General features: G+C 36.8%; 2 protein-coding genes across 3 annotated transcripts in view; one reads left to right on the forward strand and one right to left on the reverse strand.

The window, feature by feature from the left end:
• The first annotated feature begins 1,973 nt into the window (after positions 1 to 1,973).
• LOC306849034 (putative glutathione peroxidase 8) lies at positions 1,974 to 4,255 on the forward strand. 2 transcript variants are annotated; one of them, XM_079383885.1, is made up of 3 exons: positions 1,974 to 2,327; positions 2,469 to 2,730; positions 3,127 to 4,255. In XM_079383885.1, exons 1-3 carry the CDS (start codon positions 2,121 to 2,123, stop codon positions 3,288 to 3,290), a joined length of 633 nt encoding a protein of 210 aa, XP_079240011.1. In that variant the 5' UTR covers positions 1,974 to 2,120; the 3' UTR covers positions 3,291 to 4,255. The 2 variants fall into 2 exon arrangements, with proteins under 2 accessions (XP_079240011.1, XP_079240012.1); XM_079383886.1 differs by having other exon boundaries at positions 2,081 to 2,327; positions 2,595 to 2,730.
• Positions 4,256 to 12,210: 7,955 nt separating this feature from the next.
• LOC306848947 (leucine-rich repeat-containing protein 75B-like) overlaps positions 12,211 to 17,200 on the reverse strand; it is a gene marked incomplete at both ends in the record, with an annotated part of 28,437 nt that continues 23,447 nt past the window's right edge. The window contains 2 exons of the mRNA XM_079383738.1: positions 12,211 to 12,438; positions 13,374 to 13,719. Of these exons, the coding sequence (XP_079239864.1) occupies positions 12,211 to 12,438; positions 13,374 to 13,719 (574 nt within the window). The remainder of the gene's footprint in view (positions 12,439 to 13,373; positions 13,720 to 17,200) is intronic.

Genomic DNA, 17,200 nt, shown 5'->3' on the forward strand with positions numbered 1-17,200 from the left:
ATAAACAAATAATAAAAGAACGTACATGGCGATCATAGGCGTAATTTACGGGTGGGACGGGTGGGACATGTCCCCACCACTTTTTACCAGGCTCGATATTGTCCCCACCACTTTTAAAAAGTAACTGAAAAATAGATTGCGTAAGGTATGTATTAAAGGAAAAGCACCATCTACAAATCGTCACTCTTCATAATCTAATTCATTCATTTAACATTTTTTTCCGCCGGTCAGAAGCTTTTCAACATCCTCAAAGATTAATATTAAGTCTCGTTGTGAAACTATCGCGAGATACGCGATATGCGTCATGGGATATGTAGTTTCCTTTCCCTATAATTAATTAGTCTACAGATCCTGTACCTCTTTTAAAATTTATTTGTAGTCTACAATGTTAATACTGTATTTTAGTCTTAAGGTCTCTGCACACTGAGTCCGAAATTTTCGCATGCGTTTTTTCGCATTCGCAATCTTAAAAATTCGTCACGCACAGAGACCTTGCACACTGTAAGTAAGTCGTGACGTATTGTCAAGTATTGTCACTGAGTCCAATGCGTTTTAATTAATCCGTTGCGAAAGAATTCGCAAAACTATACAAAATGTCTTCAAGCAGTGAGGATGATTTTGTTGGCCTCTCTCTTTTTAAAAAAAGAAAAAGAAAAAGGAAATATTGGGTCCACCCAATCCTTAGATTGCGCAGAGAGGAAGGAGAGTTCCACCTCCTTATCAAAGAGCTGCGGGATTATCCCGAGAGATTCAAAGTTTATTTCAGGATGTCAGTGCCTCAGTTTGATACTTTGCTAGCGATACTGAATCCACATATTAAAAAGAAGACCACCAATTTCCGTCAACCAATTTATCCTGAACAGAGGCTGTCTGAGGTATGGATACACCAACAGACACACACACACAGACACACACACACACGCACCCCGAACTGCGGCATCGGAAAGGTGCGCGCCAGGCATAAAAAAATAGGCAACAGCAGTTCTTTATATTCTGTATCTTTGTATTCCGCAATTTGTTTGTCATAAAGTGCTCTGTGCTGCAAGACAAAGTGTATTAATTTGTCTGACACCATTTTGGATTTTGGCTTTCGCTGTGGCTTTTTTTGTACGGTGGCTCTGAATGGTCAAAACACCTTCTCAAAGCATCTCAAAATGCTTTATACGGATGCGAAAAACGCAAAAAAATCGAACCCGATCCGATTTTTTTTTGACGGACGACAATTTCGGAGGCAGTGTGCAAACGTGATTGACAACGTGAGGTCGTATTTATTTTTCAACGTGCGAAAATTTCGGACGAAAAATTCGGACTCAGTGTGTAATGGCCTTTACTGTGCGTGGCTGCTTCACTAAAAAGCTTCTTATATCACTTCCACGCTTTCTTTTGGACATTTTGTTGATGTTTTAACATTTATGCTATAGGTAGCAACATTTACCGTTAACTAGCCTTTACATGTGGGGTGGGGGAGGAAAAATAGAGCTTTTATATAAACGTCATAAAAAAAAAGATTCGTCAAAACAATTTCATTTATTTAATTAATAAAGGTAGTTTAACTATTTCAAACACAAATTAACTCTCATTCATGTTTTACACAAGGTTTTGCGTAGTTCAGGATTGGTTAAATTATTTGATTGGATGAGGAAACATTTTGTGGGCTTGTCTTGACTCTTGACGTAATGTTGATTCTTCGTTCAGCGCGTGCATTGATCACACCTACTTTTAGCAAGTTGTCCTTTTAGCAAGTTGTTCCACATTGTGAATGTTACGTTTTTCTTATTTGGATGTTTATAGACATATTTGTGAATGTGATGCATGTGTGGAAATTAAGTGCATTTCCAACTCTGAACTCAGTCCCCAAGTAAATTCGGTTATTAAATAAACAAATAGCAAAACGTTTTGTGCGGTGTCCCCACCACTTTTCAAAGCAAAGTTACGCCACTGATGGCGATTATAACAGAGCATTATGGACGGATGAATGCAATTTTGAGGCACTGAGCGGCTCCACTTTCCCACTTATTTGAAACAGACACACCCCTTCAGTTCGACACGCCCACTATCTGAGCTGCAGAGAACCAGACTTGAAGTTTTTCACCCGGATTCCTCCACATTTATCCTCCATCATGGAGGCGCTCGGAGGATACCCCAACAAATCATCAGCTTCTAGAGCAGGACTGATCAAGGTCTTGCTGAGTGTGGCCGTGGGCATGGGCTCACTGTACCTACTGCACAGTAAACTGTTAAAGTCGCGAAAAGCCAAAGATTTCTACTCGTATGAAGTGAAGGACGCGAGAGGCAAGACAGTCTCACTGGAGAAGTATCGAGGGAAAGTATGTTATGCAATATCACAGAGTAGACACAAAAGTTTTCTTTTAAATGGTTTAACATAATTTGTGAGGCTTTTGAAAATGCACGATTGTAGAAATGTGTAGCGGTATTTTCACTCGAGGTCTTGCTATCTCTGAGAATAGGTCTCTCTGGTTGTAAACGTGGCGAGTGGAAGCGAGTTAACGGAGCAGAGTTACCGAGCTCTGCAGGAGCTTCACCGAGAGCTCGGCACGTCTCATTTTAACGTGCTCGCCTTCCCCTGCTCGCAGTACGGTGACACCGAATCAGGCACCAGTCGAGAAATCGAGGCTTTCGCCAAATCCAACTTCGGTGTGACTTTCCCCATCTTCAGCAAGATCAAAATAATGGGGTCTGAGGCGGAGCCCGCGTTCAGATTCATTACAGGTAGCTTTTACCTCAGAATAATACAATTAATACGCTTTAAAAAAATGAATACCGTGAGAACTGTGTACAAACCCCCAGGCATATATATATATTTTTATATTTCTTATTTTATTTTTTCTATATAAAGTTGTTTTATTCTTCAGAGCTGGGAAAGCGACCCCTCACGGTCACCATTATTTTGACATCCTATGTTCAGCTGTTGCAACTCCCACTAATAGTGATTTATTGATAATATGAATATTTAGGGGTGTTAGATGATTGAGCACTCAAAAATGATGTCCCAGACCCTGTTAATTCAGTCGGCAGTAAAGACAATCATAATAACCTCTGGTTTAAAATCGAAGCAATTACTAAATGAAATCTTGTTAGATATATTGTTTTGTTTTTAATTTCTAGATTCAGTACAGAGAGTCCCAAAATGGAACTTCTGGAAGTTTCTTGTGAGTCCAGAGGGCCAGGTGGTGCGTTTCTGGAAGCCGGAGGAGCCCATAGATGATATCCGAAAGGAAGCCACAGCGCTTGTGCGGAATATCATATTGAAGAAGAGACAGGAACTATGATGTGCACAAACTCTCTTAGAGACTCAAAAGTGAATCATTGTGCACGTTTAAGTGCGTGTAGATCCTCTGTTATTTTGGTAAATGTGAATGAACCTGGCAGAAGATGTCAGTTAAGGCCTGCCTTTGTCTGCTTGTAGTATGTGTTAATGTTAATAATTTGGATTTTTGTGAATGAAAGTATGATTTTGAAAAACAAAATTCCTTTTAAAATGTCTTTTTACAATCAAGCTGGAATATTTAAAGATGCGTCCATGCAAATGTTTCAAACCACTTTTCTGGCATGTGACAAGAAAACCACGGAACAATCGAGTTCGTAATTGTTGCTCTTTTGGATTAAACAAAGTATTGCAGATTAATGAAAGTAATGTTTACTAAAGATTTCCAAAAAAATTCTGCCATTGTCTCTGGTTATGAAACTGTTCTTGAATAAAAGTCACGAACAATGTCTTAACATGTCAAGTAGTGTACATTTTAGCATTTAAAGACTTAAGAATATCCTAAAGTGCACTGTTATTTTGAAACCTATACAACAATCCAGTACTTGTGTGAGCTAAGAGCTTATATACTATTTACGAAGAGCTGAATTTGCACTGATGTTTTATGGGATCAAAACAATGTGCTTACCAATGATCAATTTACATGTTTGTTTTTGTTTTTTTGGCCTTTAACGGAAAATCCATCATCATAAAATTGTGTGGTTTCCTTTGAGGAATGTTGTTTCAGGAAAGTTGCATAACGGGAAAACCAGTATTTTAAACACTTTTCTTTTAGTTTATCAAATCTCCAATGCCAAACACCCATGTGGAGAATGGAGGACCAAACCTCAGTCTTGATGATTATGCCAATTATTTGTTGTTTTGTTTGTTTTATCTTCATTGGTCTTCAGACAGTCTTTTGGGACTTGGAAGTTCACTAGTATTTGAAATAGTCTTCCATGATGAGTTTAAATCTAGCTGATTTGATGTAAAAAATAAATAAAAGAAAAAAATACAATAATGTCCTTGTCCATTAGATGGCAAAATCGTGCAACATGACAAGTCTCTCACACACACATACACACACACACACACTTTCAGGTTGCGTGGTTGCTATCTTTGCACTTGCTTCTTTTTAATTCAACTAACTGAAAATGATATGTTAGGCAGTACAATATGCGCTGTTATGTATAATGCATTAGCCTATGTAGTGTTATTAGTGTTCACTGTAAAACATACTAATGAGCATTAGTATTTAGTATGCTCTATGTATTGTAGATGTACATTAGAGCAATCAAAAACAGATGCAGTGTTTAGTGTGCCCTATATGTAGCATATTTAGGTCTAGGGTAGGCTGGCAGTGTCTTGAGGGGAGGGGGGGAGGGGGGGGGGCAAATAGTATTCCAGTTTCCTTTGTTTAGCTATTGCTTCTGTCCATTGTTGATATTATGTATTTTTACATTAATATTTTGATTTGTTCTAGCTGTTTTTTGTTTTGTTTTTTTCAAAGAGGCCAAAAGCAGATATTTTAGAAAGTGGCAGCCATTGCACTCTTCATCCTTCTGACTAATGTGACAGCAGAGGCACAAATGGCAAAGAACAGAGTAATGAGTTTGATGTGCATCTCTGCCATCTGTAGCAATCACCTTCCCTGCCCTCATGTTTAACAGATTCAGCGTGACCCAGCCAATCTATCACGCTGTTGTTATTTGAGCTGAATGTTCTTAGAGGAAAAACATCCTCAGAAATAAATGTACCAAGTGTCCAGACAAGTGAAGGCGTAAATTCTTAAGCTTCAAAGTTCATCCTGGTGGGGTTACCGCTGCCTGACTGTGCGCTGACATTTTGTGAGTTCGGATCAAAAGGTCCCCGTTTGCTTTGACAGCACAAAAGACCCCATAAGGTGCACTGCTGGGCCTTAAACTCCATGCATAACATTTCCTTGTTGGAATGTCAATAACATCATACAAACTAAGCCAAAATGTCTTTTTTAATGTTACTTTTGTTAGTGATGCATGAAGGTGAGTGGCCTAATTAATGACTTAATTCATGGATGAACTGTCCTTTCAGGAACAAGCAACAAGAATATGATCAAATTCATATTCATTCTGGCCTATCATGTTTTTAAACCATTATTTTATGTTTTTGTTTTGTTTAGCCATGGGGTGGCAGACGAGGACTCTGGTATTATTTCTTCTGCAGTAATGTGGGTCAGTATGCTTGTCACACCAACACAGACCATGACATGCATAATTCCCAAGACCTCAATGGGACTGTCTCAAAAGCAGTTACAGCGTCACTGTTTATGTAACCAGATGTAACAAGAGCAGAACAGTTTGTACTTCTTGTTTGAGCTCACAGTGACAAAAGCAAGTGTACACACTGTTGAAGATCTGTTTACAGATGTTTAACTCACACACACTCTTTATAACCACAATTATATATTATACACACACCGACAAGAACCATAAGCTCTACTCCATCGAGAGGAACTGGGCGTCTGCGTCTTGCTTCGTATCTTTAGAAAGATAATAATGACATTTTAAAGTAACAGTTCACCCAAAGATGAAAATTATGTCATTATTTCCTCGCACTCATGTCATTCCAAACTTGTAGCTGTGATTTGATTTCCAGAGTGCAAGAAGCATCTTCAGCATACTTCAAATTGGCCGTCCAATGTCAGCATCCATGCCCTCGTCTTCATTGTGTCACCTGGAACAGAAACAGATATACTGTTACCTGTTTAGGGGTAACCCCGAATAGTCGACGATTCGATGCTTTGAGGATGAGCCTGATTCGAATCCCAATCGCACAGTCGAATATTCGCAGGGTGTTATGATCATATATGTCTTGATTTCACATAGAACTACTGGTTTTCTCCCAATAAGTTAATATACAGCCTATTAAGATAATGCTGTAAATAAGAATCTGAAAAGAAGGAAGCTTTAAATATTTTAACGTGCGTGAATAAATCCAACCACCCCTAGAGATTTAACGTTCCATAATCCGTGTCCAGCAGAGGAGCATCTTGGCAGCAGGGATTTAAATCTTTAACAAGACTCAAACTGACACAGGCAGAGTCAATGACTGGATTTTTCCGATCAGGTAGGGCACGAGCAGTACTGTTTTATTATGGTTTCTTTTTTCAAAACTGATGTGAGACAAGTGTGGTGCTAATCAGCAAGAGGAGGTGCCAATAAAAGGTCCGTACACCATACTAATCAAGCAATACAATTATCAATAATGATAATGAACATAGGTAAATGCATAAAAGAATAATGATAATCAAAAATAAACACATTAAAGAAGAAGAATCATACACCAGTGCATACTATAAGAATGATCATGAGTAAATGGATAAAAGATAATAATCATGAATGAATAGTACACAAATTCAAGCATACACTAAAACTAAACCCCAAGCCAAGTAATAGAACAATATACAACCTCAGAACCGTGCCATCATCTTCACTCTTTAAAAGACTGGGGAGCCCGTTTCAGTCACAGAAGACTAACGCGCGCTTATCCCACGGCTGAGCTTCCACCGTTTCTGCAAGAAACCCCTTTTTATACTTCAAAATTAGGTGCGGTTTAATCACAACCCTCCAAGTGAGCAAACTGGCCAGGCTTGCTCCCCCTCCCAATTGGGTGCACTTCATTTTAATTACAGAAAATTAAATTATTATTTAAAATTAGTTATTATATTATCTCCGAGGTTTTGTAATCAATGTGGTGTCAGAATTCTGCACCTAGTACTTCTGCCTTTTTAAACATTTTTTAAACACTTATGCCTTTTTAAAAAAAATTTCAAGACCAAATGATTCCGTTCAGAAGTGATAGCATGGTTTATTTTGACTCCAGGCAGTGAGGCAACCTTTTTGTTTACATTTAGATCCTTTAAATGAAATGAATACATCATTAGTATCATAGTCAGAACCATTCTCACTCTACAGCAATGTCTTTTTCCAGAAATCAAGACCAAGATAATCCACAGACCGTATTCTGAGCAGTTTCATGTAGAAACTATCTGTCGAAAGAAAATAGTTTCTACATGAAACTGCTCGCAACAAATTTGTGGATGACTTGACACTTGGAAATACAATAAAAATGAGAAGGACAACATTACCTTGAACAATCAAGCAAGCTAGGGGTTCTTGGTAGCATCACAGTCCCCTGCTGTAACACAAGGCTGCAAAATAATATAACAATGAATAAGAGTACAATAAGACTCGACTGTTAATAATCTGTACCTATGGTAGCACAGTCAAAATTTGCACACAAATAATCCCTTACCTTTATCGATTTATCATTTTTCAGTTGACGAAGCAGACAACGGCTGCTCGGTATCACACACAAACACACAGCAGGGAAGAAAAATATGAAGAAGCCCAGTTAACGCTACTCATTTTAGATGAATCTACTCTACCTTTGCCATAATCCACGACACTATAATTACTCTGGTTGATAATAACGATCATAAGGCCATCTTACCATACATACAACTTTATTCCCCAGTGTGGAGAGAAGCTACACAGGGAAAGAGAAAGAGATCGCTGTTAGCGCTAAGAAAAGCTAAGATATAATTAAATTTTTTTGACTTACCCGCGATAAGATTACTACAACCAATGTTTGCTTATGATTTTAAAAAAATTTGCGCTCAAACCTACACAAGTAAGCTAACCGCTAACAACGTGACAACAGAACCTACAACTAACTCTACTTGGTAAATACTTTTAAATTTCATGCACTATCATATAAAAAAAGGCATTTAATTTGACATTTCAACACTTACTGCTGAATCCGTTGAACTCGGGTGAGAAAATGGAGGAGACGAGCTCAATGCGCGGAGGCGGGAAAGAATTCACAGTAGTTTCCTGTAACTGCTCCAACCAACATTATTTGCACAGTAAAATTCCCGAATACGGTATTATACCGTGAAAATCACAGTAAAAGTCTGTAAAGTGATAATAATGTAATTTACTGTGAAATATTACAGTTGCATGCTGTGAAATCCCGGAAGTTTTTTACAGTGTATGACTTAGACTCATACCCCTCTAATAGGGAACATTCTCAAAACTTTAGGGTTCGAGCAAGATTCTCTCAAACTTATGAGCAAACATTCTTCCAGTAACATTAATAAAAAAAATATAAGTAATAAAATGTTCATTAAGACTTGTTTGATCTTTAATAATATTCTATGTTTCAGAATGTTCAGAGAACATTGATGTGACAGAATAGATAGATAGATAGATAGATAGATAGATAGATAGATAGATAGATAGATAGATAGATAGATAGATAGATAGATAGATAGATAGATAGATAGATAGATAGATAGATAGATAGAAAAGGATTTGAACATTCAGAAATAAAGTTTTCAAAACAATTGAATTTTTGCTCTCAAAATTGTAGGACAAAAACAGTATTTCTACATTATTATTTTTTTCTGTAACATTTTAGTTAGACGTTCATCTAGCATTTTTTTTTTTAAATGTTATATGAAAATAAATGTTAAACTTTGTTCAGAACCTTCAGAAAACTCTAAAGACTGGAATACACTACACAATTTTTGCTCCCAATTTTCTGACAATTTACAGTTAGGAGACTGTAACTTTGACTGAGACTGTGACACTAGTTGCTGAAAGTCAGAGCCAGTCTGCAGATTTGATATAGATTTAACAGAAAATCGTATAGTGTATGATGATCACAGCCTGCATTTTTTATTTTTTTTCCTCAGACTATGAATCTATCTAGTTGGAGAAGGATATCAAATAAATTAGATTTGTTGTGATTGGAACTTTAAAGTCTGGTAGTGTGTGATCCTCAGTTGTGTAGTGTATGATGGCCAGTTTTTCCTCTGTGACTATTACAAAGTCAGTAAGTGTTTGATGCCCAGTATTTTAAAAGCTGGTCAGATTTTGAAAGTCGTGTAGTGTATTCCAGCCTTAATGTTCCAATAACGTTTGCAAAATTCTAAAATAGAATGTTCCATTAACATTTTGTCACGATTCTGATCTGTTTTTGTTTAGTTATGTCTCTGTCTACCTTCCTAGTTTATACCCATGATTATTAGTTAATTAACTCCACACCTGTTTCTGTTCTCCCTTGATTGTGACCTGCCTTTATAGCCTGTGTTCTCCCTTGTTCATAGGCCCGCTATTGTATGTGTTACACCTGCCTTTGTCGTCGTGAGTAAAGTTTATTGTTTTTGATATACCTGCCTGCCGTGTTTTGTGTATCTCCTTGGAGTGCAAACGTAACACATTTGCATAAGCATAACAAAAATTCAAAACATTTAAAAAACGAAATGTTTTCAACATTCAGAGAATGTTCAAAAATTTTTTTATTTATTTTTTAATTAAACGTGAATGTTACCAAACGTTAGAAAAACATTAGAACATTTTTGTTAGCAGGGCATGGACTACTTTTATGTAGGTTTTGGAGATAAACAGGGGTGCATTTCCCAAAAGCGACTATAGCCGCAAGTTCCGTCCTTACAAATGGAGTGTAATGGAACTAACGACAGTAGTTAGCTAACGATGCTTTTGGGAAACACACCCCAGGTCAGTTCACTATTAACTGTCAGTGTATAAGAAAAGATCTACATCACAGTTCTTCAAAAATGTTATTTTTTCCATGGAAAAATAACAGCAAATATGGATTTGGAATGACATGAGGGTGACTAAATGACAGAATTTGCATTTTCTTTCAGCCATTACTTTAACATTTTAGAAGTGTGTGTGTGTATTCCATAGACTGTAAAAGAAAATATATTCCCTCAGGCTGTCACAGATCTTAGTCCCACCCCATCATAAAAAAAAAACTTCTCTGTGTCTCTGCATGCACCTCACCAGCCTCCCACAGGCACTTGCAACCAATAAACGCATTCAAACCGATTTTCCATCTTAAAAATAAACAAGTATTATTTTGCTACACCCATGGTATTATTAATAAAAGTTTATTACAGAAGCGTTGAACAGTCAGTCTTATAAACTGTTTGAAGCACAGATTAAGAGGACACCGTATATGACACAGACATAGAAAGCTCATTCAGACTTACACATAAAACAACATGACAAATAAGCTGCCCTCTATCAATAACCTGCCACTGAGTGTATTAGCTTGCTTAGCATTGTGGGTATTGACACCAACGTGGTGTTTATGAGTAACAGATTTACACATTACGCAGGTTAAACATCCCAGATAAGCTGATCACAAGCCACATAACTGCAACGATCTAGACACAGAGCCAAACAACAAATGCAAAGATTGCTGTTTTTTAATCAGGTTCTAAATAGTCCAAATTAATTTTATATTCAGTTTTGGAAAGTTAAAAAGAGGTCAATTTGTCATTTGAATTTGTTGAGGCCCTGTGAAAATGGACAGTTATTAGCACATGTTGTGGGATATTACATATAATATAATAGTCTGAAGTCAGCACTGAGAAAACATTAAGATAACATTAAACAAATACACACACAACTGACACATTTAAAATAATACATATATCATAAATAACACTGACATTTAACTATTTGATCATCTGAGCTTTACTCCCAAACAACTAAGTGCTGGTTAGTACAGTAACTATTCGTTTGGCTCATTTTTGTTTCAGAAAGACATAAAGATGTTCATGTTACAAGACGACATTGCTACAAGTTTTTCAGTCACAAACCTGATGGAAACACAGACTAAAGTGCTCAGGTAATCGAAGGCCATGGGACAATCATTAGCTCTGTATCTCGAGGTCCATTAATTTGATCATTAATGACCAATATTAGATTTAAAATAGGTGGGGTGTTGCTGCAACTCTGTGTTACAGGCAAGAGTATGTTGAGCATGATGTTAAGAACATTTAAGAAAGTTTTAGTAAAGTTGACCAGACATGATTAATCAATGTGCTTAAGATATTAAAATACACCATACAGAAATGTAGCATAATGAACCGCCATATTTCAATGGACGATTCCAAAGGGAGCAGCAATGCATTGACACAGTAAGACATATTTAAGAGGTATATTTAAGATGACCTGAACATAAAAAGATGGACGATCCTCTCATATACAACAAAATCGTTTCTTTGCTGAAATATACCTGTTGTCTTCTAAGATAGTTTGTTTATCATTAGCAGACAACAAAAACTAGATGCTGGCAGTTCAACAGCATTTCCTTTTTGTATCATCACTCACAACTACATGACAAGTGGTGCGTGGGTATTCACAAGTGAACATTTTGGAAAGGGGGGGAAAATGCAAAAGTCTTGACATAGCAGTTTTGCTTGCATCACGTGACGTGGGTCGGCTGTATAGTCTGTTGAGCTGGTTTCATGGCTTTTGTTGGGAGATTAGTAGAGCACACACAGAGTGGTGATAGGACCGGTCTGCTGCGGCAGAGACGGCCTCAGCAATGCAACACTGACAAATACGACCAAACCTGACCAGACCCCACAAAATTTCTGACCATACCTTATTTAAAACCGGGGTCCATAGAGCTTCAGATCCACCGTTGGTATGCATCAGCCAGTTGACTGACTCTGGGATTTTTTTTATTGACATTTTTTCCTGTCCATCACTGGTCATTCGTGACCGAAGAGGGGTGTAAGAAAGCATCTTTAACGCAACTCTCTGTGGCCCCCTCCAATGATCCCCCACCTCGAGTCAAGGAGCATCATCTGCCAACACAGTAAGTCAATGGTGAAGCTTTGAGAGAATTTCAAACCAGCGTGTTTCACCGTTTGCTCTGTTCAGGTGGTTAGTTGGCTCCTTAAATGCGATGCTGTTGGTTCACACATAACCGCAATGGGAAGGTCATGGAGCTGCAGTGGAGGAGGGCGATGGTAAAAGGTGTTGATTGGGAGAAATGGTACTGAGAGAAGAGATTTCTCTTGCCTGCGCTCTCCCGTTCCTTCTTTATCCCATCGTCAGGTGACAATGATCGCGATTGGTTCACCTCTCACAATGGTGCAGGGTAAAACTACCTGTACTTTTCTGTTCCCCAATGCTCCATGGCTCCAGGTCTTCTTCCTCCTCCTCGTCTTCCTCTTCTTCAAAGTGGCTGGGTTCTTCAATGGAGCTCTCTGTGCGGTAGCAATAGGGCTGACCCTCTGTGTACTCATAGATGGTGGGCAGACTGCTCTTTAGACTACAGCGTCGACGTAGGGCCACTAGAAGAGGCTGAGAATGGAGTAGAAATAGTTTTGAGTTACAATTACTTGCAGATAATGTCTGTAGAATGTCTATTGTCTGGATGTGGGCATTATAGAAAATCATGGAGTCTCCTTACCAAATGTATTTCTTATATTAGATTAGATACCAGCAGTACTTGAATGATCATCTGTTACTTAACATTGAAAGTTGGTTAAAAAGGTGTAAATTATTCGAACAAAGAAAAAATTTCAACAAAGGTCAAACTAAATGGGAAGCAAATAGTAAAAGTAATGTTAACACTTCACAATATAGTTACATTTTTTACATCAGTTAATGCATTAGGTATCATGAACTATCAAAAAGCAACAATTATAATTTATTAATCTGGGTCAATTTTATTGATAATTGTTAATTCATGTTTGTTTATAATGCATCATTTTGTGTGTGTGTGTTTGTTTATATATATATATATATATTGTTCATTGTTAGTTCAGGATACCTAAAGCACCAACTAATGATAACAGATTGATGCTTTTCTCCTCAGGGAAAACTAGTCCCATCCAAATAGGATTTTAATTAACTGGTTCACCCTGCCAGTTGAAAATGGTGAGTGAAAACATATAAAACAAATATTTATCTTGCATAATCTGATTCATCCAAGTAGAACATGTTCCTGGATCAACATCCTTGATGTTCTTGGTACAACATTACAATCAGCCAATAATATTTTATATTTTGGGTCTCTAAGTTTAGCATCAAAAGTAAGGCTATGACTGTTTGTCAGCGAATATTGCTCCAGGAGCATCAAGGATGCCCTACTAGGCTAATCCATGTTGTACCTCTTATAAAGCAGGCAACATGTCTTGTAGTATAACCGTGTTTTATCCAAAATAAAGCATTTCTCTCAGTGTAATTATTACAATAAGGGGTCTGTGATTGATTTTAAGATTCTGTTGTTTTACCTGTGGCATGGTAAATATGTCCACATTGTTGCCTAGGTCAATCCAGGCAAGACAACCAAACTTCTTGGAATCTTTGAGGGCTTCAGTCAGATCTTTAAGGATGCCAAGAGTCAGACGGTTCCCATTGAGAGCCAATGTTGTGAGTTTGGGCAATGCACCCAGGAAGGGCAGAAGTAGACGTAGGCCCTCGTCCCGGAGCTCAGTGAAACTAAGATCTACGGATATCACAGCGTCCCCACTGGTCTGGAGGTAATACGCCACATGTCGTATGTCGCGAGTTGATAAAGGTATGCCTGAGAGGTCCACAGAGTCACTGCAGAGCTTCTTCTGAAGCGTTGTTTTAAGACTAAAAGTGAAAAAACAACAAATATTATACACTTAGGAATTCAATGAGAAAACGAAAAAAGGCATTGGGGTGATTTTATTTATAACAAATAAGGAAGTGCTGTGGCTTTAACAAAATACGATTTAGATGTTTGGTCTTTTTTTAAATGATTTTCTTCTTGCTAGAAGCAGTACTGCTGTGGTGGGGGAAGAGTATGGGGTAGTTTTGCTCTCAAACTCATCCTTTGCCTTTGTAATTTGATTATTTCATAATCGTATGTAAGTAATTTTACTCTCTAGTACATTAGTGCGGTCAAAGAAGCAGCTTTTCAGAAGAACACTGCAGATAACAGGAATAAAAAACGGAGCACACAGTTTGTTATTGACTGTCATCTGTGTTTGCCGACTCGTGAGAAGCATGAGTTGCCACTATGTATGTAAATTTCATCTTTATTGTATCAGTACTGATAAACATCTATTCAGTGAATATTAGCCTATCCTTTGCAATTCTTTGTTCAACGACTTCATACACTCTCAGAAAAAAAAGCTGTCACTTGGGCAATACCCTATGGTACAAAAGCTACATATTAGTACCTTAAAGGTACATATTAATATTTTAAAAGTGCATATTAGTACCTAAAGTGTACATATTAGTATCTTTTGAAAGGGTACCTCTTTTTCCCCCTGAGAGTGTATATATAATTTAAGTGCACATATCCTCTAGCTTCAATAGCTGTTATTGACAGCGTTCACAGAAATCAGATGAGAGCTTTGAGCTCTTGCATGTGTTGCCAGTTATGACATAGTCTTTGCCAAATCTTCTGTTTCTTTTTTGAATCATTATTTGGTCTATTTGCAAGGCACCAATAATTTTCAGCATGAAAAGTCTACTCTATGATGCAGTGTAAAAATTCATAGTAGTCTCATGAACCAGTAATCAGTTACTTCCTCGAATGAGTTCATGCTTCTAGTTTGTTTTAGCATGTCTTTGTGTATGCAAGTCAAATACTGTACATAAGAACATAGATGTATATCAAAGTGGCACTAGGGAAACACACAGCCTGTAAGAGGACATAATATTAGAGCTCTATTAGAGACTGATAAAACCTCCTAAAGTACGATTTCTGAAGTAAGGTTCACAGTCAGAGTTCACTATTGTTCTGCCAAATACTGGATCCCTGCTGCTGTTATGATTTTATTTATTTTTTTTGTTTCTTATGATGTTTGCAGGCAGCAGACAGAATCAGTGCCTTTCTGCTCACCCAAAATAAATCTTCTTTACACTCTCAAAACAGTTCCAAAATACAGTTGATAAGAAAGACATCCATATTTAGTTCAAAGTCTAACATTCAACTGAACTGTACTTTTTCGATTTGAATATTAGACTAGTCAAAACCTGCTTCTTTGAATGGAAAAGAACAGGATTATTTTATAATAATAACAGAATGTTTATTAGAAGGTATAATTCAATATAAAAAATACTTTCCCAGTCTAATATGCAAAGTTAAACAACTAAACCATTCCCTTGTGAAAAAGAAGTGCACTTATCTAATGAATGTGCAGTTGTACTTAAACTCTTAGAAGTTTCAGATAATATAATATTAATGAAACAAAAGGTCACTTACTATAAGTGTACTTAAAGAGCATACACTTTAACACTGTATTTATTAACAAACTTGTAATAAGTGCATTTTGTAATAATGTCAAAATAAAAGTTTACTTTTTAAATGATTTGGCTTTAATAATCATTTATTGTGCTTTATAGAAGTGCAATTATTTTTACACGTTGACTAACATAATAAAGCACCTATAAAGTACTTAATTATAATTTTAAAACTATAGTGTTTTTTGATATTCAGAACATTTAGGCCTACATTTACTTTACTTTAAATGTACTAAATGGCAACTTCATCATAAAAAATGCAAAAACTACAAATATACTTAAATACTGTACATGACATTCACGATTCAGTAGAAATGGCACTGAAAGTGTATTTTAATTTACCGCATTTTATATAAATCGAAATTATAACGCATTTCCATTTAATTGTACATAACATGTAATTAAGTGTCTGAAAACATTACATTCATTTCACCATTAACTCAATATATTATTTCCATAACTCTTTTTAAAGGCATACTTCTTTTTCACAAGTGTTTTTCAGTTTCTCTGTGGTGCCTATAAAGAACTGATCAGTTTGTATGAGGATCTAGACTAGCATGACAACCAACAATATGAGTCTGGGGCATGGCTATCTATTCGGTTATTTGGTTGACCAATGGCAGACAGGGGGGATGTTCAGGAAACCCTTTTTAAAACATAATTTTTCCAATTCCATTTGGTGCCAGTAATGGTAACAATGAAGAGATTGAAATGGAAATAGGGATAGTCCTGTAATATATACTGCCACACAAACCACAGGACAGAGATCAAAAGAATATTCATTTGCCGAGGAAACACACACATACACCCACACTGAGATCCAAATGTATTATCACAATCCTCTCAAAGGCTGATATCTCTTCATGAAATCCCACTGACAGTCTTCCTCTATTTTCCTATCATTGGTAGCAGGTGGCATCGCTCTTCTGTGTTTGGGCCCAAATTCAATTTTTTTGCCAAATATAACTCCAGGTCCAAACCCCCTGTGCAGTATACGAGTGTCCACAGGTTTCATTTTGACATACAGTGGTTCTTTTAAGCTTGCTGCCTCATTTTTGCTAACTCACACGGCAATCTGCTCTGCCTTTAAACAGTGACATTTGAGGGATCTCTGTGATTAAATAGCAATAGGTTGGTCCATGAAAAGACTGCAGGCTTTGATGAAATGCTGAAATGTCTTTGGAGATGCTTTAGGGATCAATTTAAATAAAAAGTCAGCAGGGAGGTGCTTTTGAGAGAAAATAAGATTAGTCTGACCTGCCAAACTTGGTTCAGATTTGAATTATTTAAAGGCTAGGACAAATTGGTTATTAAAAGCTTTTTTTTTTTTTTTAAGCACTGCAAAAAGTAAAAAATACAAATAAAAAAACCCTCTTAGTTTAAAAAAAAAAAAAACAGCAAAAGATTTAAAGAAATAGCCCACCGAAAAATGCACTCACCCTAAGATTATATAGATGAGTTTGTTTCTTCATCAGAACAGATTTAGAGAAATTTAACAATACATCACTTGCTCACCAATGGATCCTTTGCAGTGAGTCCAAACAGCTGATAAAACAAACCAATAATGCACAGAACTCCAGTCCATCAGTTAACATCTGAAGTGAAAATGATGATGATTTTAACTACAAACTGTTCCTTCTCATTAAAATATGAGTCCTCTATCCATAACATTGTTTTCTCCAGTGAAAAAGTTGTTTCATCTGATTCAGGAGAGAAATCTGTTCTGATGAAGAAGCAAACTCATCTACATCTTCAATGGCTTGAGGTTGAGTACACTTTCAGCAAATGTTCATTTTTGGGTGAACTATTTCTTTAAACATTTTTAATACAGGATAAATTT

This window comes from Barbus barbus (genome assembly GCF_936440315.1).
Source record: "Barbus barbus genome assembly, chromosome: 29".
NCBI lineage: Eukaryota > Metazoa > Chordata > Actinopteri > Cypriniformes > Cyprinidae > Barbus > Barbus barbus.

Coding starts and splice junctions, on each gene's coding strand:
- LOC306849034 (XM_079383885.1), top strand. CDS start 2,121: ATGGAGGCGCTCGGAGGATACCCCAACAAATCATCAGCTTCTAGAGCA. Junction 2,328..2,468: donor TGGAGAAGTATCGAGGGAAA/GTATGTTATGCA, acceptor CTCTGAGAATAG/GTCTCTCTGGTTGTAAACGT. Junction 2,731..3,126: donor CGCGTTCAGATTCATTACAG/GTAGCTTTTACC, acceptor TTTAATTTCTAG/ATTCAGTACAGAGAGTCCCA.